This window comes from Cyprinodon variegatus, unplaced genomic scaffold (assembly GCF_000732505.1).
Source record: "Cyprinodon variegatus isolate N-32 unplaced genomic scaffold, C_variegatus-1.0 Scaffold2580, whole genome shotgun sequence".
Classification (NCBI taxonomy): Eukaryota; Metazoa; Chordata; class Actinopteri; order Cyprinodontiformes; family Cyprinodontidae; genus Cyprinodon; species Cyprinodon variegatus.
The window spans coordinates 3,072-8,771 of NW_015153033.1; the positions used below are offsets into that span (position 1 = coordinate 3,072).

A 5,700-nucleotide genomic window follows, 5' to 3' on the forward strand; every position below is an offset into this window, starting at 1 on the left:
GACCCTAAACCTGACCTATACTCAATTCACGCCTTTGATCTGAACCTAACTCAGCTCGAGGACTTCTCATCGTTAGTCCCCAGAAGTACCCAAAACTGTAGTTTTCTGAGAAATTGTCACCACAGGGTAACAAAAACATGGACAGACACACATCCCAAAGTGTGTGCATCATGGCCAATCACCAGCGTGTGCAGCAGCTTTCCACCAATCACAGGCAGCCTCCTGTTGTTTGCTTCTTCAGAACCCTTTGAACCCACCAAGAACCCGCTCTGTGTTTGTAGGCAAATGTGACGGCTACAGCAGAGGAACTTATCATCCACACATCCTTCTTCTCAGCCAGCAGAGAGGTCCTGCCCAAGGTGAGACCCTGAGGAACATGGCTGGGCCTTAGATGTTCTCAGGAACTGCATGAGGTTGACCTCTGTCTGTGTTTCAGGAGCTGACCCTTACCTCTTTACCAGCTGTGCTGCTTTTTAAGGATGGGACCTACTTAACCTATAATGGTGAGACGGGTATCCCTGGCTGAAAGGAGACCACGCTGGCTTCCTCCAGAGCCCGGGTGGACTCTCACTCATGGTAGCCTCCTGTGTTTCAGAGGAGCAGGACGGAGACCTGAGGTCGTGGATCCAGAGAGAGCGCTTCCCGCACTTTTCTCTGATTGACAGTTACACTCTGTACGCCATGGGGGAGTCAGGTAAGAGAGTCCCTCCTGGGACGGTGTGCTGCGTTTAGGGAAGCCTTCAGAGCTGAGGATCTAGGTGTTCTAGCTGGTTCCATCCAGCCAACATGGAAGAATCTGTCAGAACAGGAAGGTTTGATTCATGATGGAAACAAAGTTCAACCTGACTAATGCTCAGCTGGCCTCTGGATGCTATGAGGTGGATCCTGAACCCCATGTGACCTCCAGAGGTTAAGAGATCAACCTGAGCTCACAGGGCCAACCATGGAGCTGTTTCACGTGGAAAAAGTTTCTTTCCATGTATGTCTTTGTCTCACCTGCTCAGTGTTTATATGTATTGTCTGTTTGATCACCATTACTCGAGAACTTTACTGTACCTGGACCCTCTGTCTCTGACTCGGGCCTCACACTAGGACTCAGTCTCTTCATCTCTTAGTAAGCTGAGTCCCAGAAGGAAGACGTGAGGTCTGGAGAGGATCTTGCTGCCTTGTTCTCCACTGGGTTTGCTGCTGGTTTAGGCTGAAGAAGGGATCCTTCTGTAGTTCATCACATGGCTGACCAGGCTGCTGTCACTGTAACGCCCACTCTGACCGAGTCTTCTGCAGGTCTGGAACCAACCTCATTTAGGTCCCAAAAAGGATAATTTAGCCCAGGGGTGTCAAACCGCTTCCAGAAAGGGCCGTGTGGCTGCAGGTTTTCTTTCCAACCAAGCAATGGCACACCAGACTCCATTCATCCCATCAAGTCATCATGTTCAGATTGCACTGAGTTGATGAGATGACTGGGCTCTGGTGTGCCATTGCTTGGTTGGAAAGAAAACCTGCAGCCACACGGCCCTCTCTGGAACCGGTGTGACACTCCTAAAACCTCTTCCAAAGAAGTGAGGTCCCTGCCTGGACAGGTTACCAAGTCCTTCAATGGGTGACACCCAGGGGGGCAACCACCTCTGCTCCTGTCTCCTTCTGCTGTTAGAGACTTGGATCAGTGATGACCTTATTGCCAAGGTTACAGAGAAGGTTCTGGTCAGGCAGCCATCAGCAGCTCTGGTTCTGGACAGTGGCCCGAGAGTTGAGCCAGACAAACACATGGTTGTCTGATAATCCAATAATCTGTAGCATGCAGCTGGTGCTGGCTGGCTGTGAGATGGACATGGGCCTGCTAGAACGTTCCATTTCCAGCAGAGGTGCCTCTGCAGAGGCTCAGTTCAATGTTTCTCACACACGAGGGCCAAATGGTTTGGACCAAGGAGGAGGTGGTGACAGGATAGGGAGCTAAAGGAAGAACCAGATGGGACTTGCTCATCAGGTCCACCTTTCTCCTGCAGGTAAACTGGTGCTATTGGCTCTGCTGGAGGAGAGACACCTGTGTGCAGAAAGCCTGAAGTGAGTCCTCACTGTGTGTCATTTGTCTGTCTCTTTAACTTCATGCTGTGATGCCTTTAATGTCACCTCATCTAGGTTCAAGCGGCTGGTGGAGAAGGTAGCTACAGAGCACAAGGAGAAGTACAGCAGGTCAGTGGCAAAGCCTGACAGACTCCAAGTCAGGAGACGGTGACTCAGATCAGGAATGAGCCAGATGTCAGAGAGGGTGGCGTTAGCTATGAGGCTAGCACAGACTGAAGAACCATAGAGAACAGACCATCCTGTTAGGGAGGGACCTGTCAGAGAGGTTAACTCGGACTGTGTCTGCATTCAGGAAGTTCTACTTCGGCTTCATGGAGGGCAGCGACTACATTGACGGACTCATCATGGGGTGAGTTCTCCTCCCTAACCCTTGATCATTAGAAGCTAGCTCAGCTCAATAACAGCGCCTCTTCCTGCCATCGGCAGCCAGGCCGTGGTTCCCTCCTTCATAGTGGTCAACCTGTCCAGTGACACCTTCTTCCTACCGCCCGGCCCCATAGAGACAGAGCTCCATCTGCTCCACTTTCTGGACGGTGTCCTGGACGGCAGCATGGAGGTGAGCTGAAGCCAGCTGGTGGGAGGGACTGGGAACACTGGGAGGTCTCTGAATTCTGTCTGACCTGCTCCTCAGAGTCTGGGAGGAAACGGCTTCTCACAGCGCATCAGACGCTTCGTCTATGAGACCAGGATGACGTTAATGGTAAGACCAAACCTGGTCCAAGCTCAGACTGTCATGTCCGCCGTCCTCACTGACCCTGATCCTTCTGCCTCTGCAGCCGGTGTTCAGGGATGCTCCGGTGCTCGGCTGCTTCCTGGTAGGCTTCCCTCTCAGCGTGGGCTGCATCTTCTGCTACCTGTGCATCAAGAACAGACCCAGTTCGCAGGACGACGCCTCGGAGGAGGAGGAGGTTCCTCTGCTGGCGCCATCACTGCAGCGACAGAAGAAAGGGACAGACAAGAAGTGTGACTGAGTGGCTGCAGCAACATGTAGAGCACCGAACCCGGTCCTGTCTTCAAACCTGCATAGGATGCTCTGGTTCTGGTCAGGATGAGCAGAGATTAACTGGCTCAGGTCGGTTTCTTTTAGAGCTGAAATAAAGGCATAGATCTGTGGAAAACCTCTGAGACTCCAGTGGGATCATTTCAAAACCATTGACTCTTTGGTTCTGATCTTATTGGCTCATCTGTTCTGGAACAAATTTAGGCCATTAGAAGTTTCCAGACCAACCTGCCCTGTTTGCGGTGGTTCCTTTCACTGAGGGGGGGGGGTGGACATGGCCTCTGTGCTTTTGTTACAGCAGTTTGGACCTGCTCTGATTCTGAATCGGTACCGCTCAGAGATGACCATGTGCTAACCCCTACTGGTGGAAACGGTACTTTAGTACAATTGTTGTGGCAGATTGCTACAACATCAAACTGACTCTGACTAACAATCCTGTAAAGGAAGCTCTGTACTTCAGGACTGTCAGACTGTCCATGAGGTCCAGTTTCCTGCAGCTTTTATATTTGTCCCTATTTCATCACCAGCATTGAACACTAACACAGAGATAAAATGCTAGATTCATAGTGGTGTGTTTTGTTAAAGCCAGTAACTGGGTCTGGGCTGTTGCCTAATAAAGTGCCTTCTCTAAGCATGTAAATAAGTAGCATCTAGAAACTGACCTTAAACTAACTCAACCTTACCTACCTTAACTAGAGCTAACTTAAGTATTAAACTACCTGAAATATGACCTCTAAGCAGTATTCAGGTAGGCTGATTGGCTGCAGTCAGCCATTAAACTAATAGAAGAAAGCAGCTGATTGGCTGCAGGCAGCCATTAAACTAATAGAAGAAAGCAGCTGATTGGCTGCAGTCCTCCAAGTCTACAGCTGATCAGTGATTTTTCGTCAGCGGCTTTTATTCTGAAAGGCGCTCAGCTCAGAGGCTGTTTCCGGGAGGCTAATGCTAACAACTTACAGACTGAAAAGTTTCCTTCTTTCTCTCACCGGACCCAAGCACCACCGAACCGCTCCGAACCGGTTCCTGGACCTCCTCTCATGCTGCGGCCGAACTGAGGAGGCTTCCGCTGCCTGATCGTGCACGCGCGCGGTTTCCATGGCCACGGAGGAGTTCTACGAGGTAAGCCTAGCATGCTAGCAGGGAAGCCAGTGGAGGAAGCTCCGAGCCCGGCTGGGAGCTCCGAGGCAGGTTAGGAGCCGAACCGCGGTGGTTCTGGTGGGTAGAATGGAAGCAGGTCAATCGCTCTGCTCACCGGTCAGGTTCGGACTCGGAATGTTGGACCGGCCAAAGTACCAGAACCTGGAGGGAGAATACTGAACAGAACTATGGTGACAGTGGAGACCACAAGGAATCATTAGCAGGCAGAGTGATGGTGATGATGATGATGGTGGTGATTATGATGGTGATGATGGTGGTGATTATGATGGTGATGATGGTGGTGATTATGATGGTGATTATGATGGTGATGATGGTGGTGATGATGTTGTGATGATAAAGGTGGTGATGATGATGATGATGGTGGTGATTATGATGATGATGATGGTGGTGATAATGAAGGTGATGATGATGATGATGGTGATAATGAAGGTGATGATGATGGTTTCGCCCTGCAGGTGGAGCGGATCATCGACAAAAGGAAGAACAGGAAGGGCAAGGTGGAGTACCTGGTCCGCTGGAGGGGTTACGGCTCAGAGGGGGACACCTGGGAGCCTGAGGGACACCTGTCCACCTGCATGTCTTATGTCCACCAGTTCAACCAGCAGCAGCGGGACACCACCCTACTGCGTTCAACCCGCAACCCCCACTACAGCCCCGCCCCCCTCTGTGACCTACAGCTGCCCCTCAGCTCGCCCCGCCCAGCGGACAACCCTCAGCAGGCTCCCCCCACAGCAGCTCTCAGCGCCACGCTGATGGCCACGCCTCCGGGCGGTTCGGCCCGCCGGGGCCTGGATCTGGCCAAAAGTGGCATCAAAATTCTGGTTCCCAAAAGTCCCATGAATTCCCGTCCCAAATCGGAGGACTCTCCTAGTGAAGCGGCCCAAAGTCTGGAGGCCGGCACCCAAGAGGCTCACCTGGTCCCGCCTGAGGTCGCCCTGCTGGAAAAACCTACCAGAGTCCAGTTGGGCCCGGGTCAGGAGAGGGCCCGTATGGGGACCCGACCCCGGAGCCAGAACCCTATGCCGCCGCTCCCAGGGGTCCCGGCGATCCCTGCTGCTGTGCGCTCCCTGTGTGGCTCTGGTCAGTACGCTCTGTCTGTCTCATGGTGTAGAGATTTCCCCCGCTTAGAACCGAACTGAAATACTGATAGAACCTCAGAGAAACACAGCAGCTCGGAGGAAAAACACAAAGCTTTAAATATTAGAATTGTTTAACTCTGTGGCTGATGTTACTAGAACTGTTTAACTCTGTGGCTGATGTTACTAGAACCGTGTTACTCCGTGGCTGATGTTACTAGAACCGTGTTACTCCGTGGCTGATGTTACTAGAACAGTGTTACTCCGTGGCTGATGTTACTAGAACCGTTTAACTCCCTGGCTGATGTTACTAGAACCGTGTTACTCCGTGGCTGATGTTACTAGAACCGTGTGACTCCGTGGCTGATGTTACTGGAACCGTGT

The 5,700-nt window shown here is 51.8% G+C and overlaps 2 protein-coding genes across 3 annotated transcripts in view; both read left to right on the forward strand.

Moving 5' to 3' along the window:
• Positions 1-3,119, forward strand: part of LOC107080960 (protein disulfide-isomerase TMX3-like) — a gene marked incomplete at its 5' end in the record, with an annotated part of 6,073 nt that extends 2,954 nt beyond the window's left edge. The window contains 9 exons of the mRNA XM_015369170.1: positions 282-359; positions 437-503; positions 596-694; positions 2,004-2,061; positions 2,137-2,190; positions 2,375-2,431; positions 2,509-2,638; positions 2,714-2,782; positions 2,859-3,119. Coding sequence (XP_015224656.1) covers positions 282-359; positions 437-503; positions 596-694; positions 2,004-2,061; positions 2,137-2,190; positions 2,375-2,431; positions 2,509-2,638; positions 2,714-2,782; positions 2,859-3,053 — 807 coding nt within the window. The remainder of the gene's footprint in view (positions 1-281; positions 360-436; positions 504-595; positions 695-2,003; positions 2,062-2,136; positions 2,191-2,374; positions 2,432-2,508; positions 2,639-2,713; positions 2,783-2,858) is intronic.
• Positions 3,120-3,996: 877 nt separating this feature from the next.
• cdyl (chromodomain protein, Y-like) overlaps positions 3,997-5,700 on the forward strand; it is a 7,360-nt gene continuing 5,656 nt past the window's right edge. Inside the window, exons 1-2 of one of the 2 annotated variants that reach the window (XM_015369168.1) lie at positions 3,997-4,201; positions 4,696-5,320. In XM_015369168.1, the coding sequence (XP_015224654.1) occupies positions 4,178-4,201; positions 4,696-5,320 (649 nt within the window). In that variant the 5' untranslated portion in view covers positions 3,997-4,177. Of the gene's footprint in view, positions 4,202-4,247; positions 4,411-4,695; positions 5,321-5,700 lie in introns of those variants that run through there. The other variant, XM_015369169.1, reaches the window with a different exon arrangement.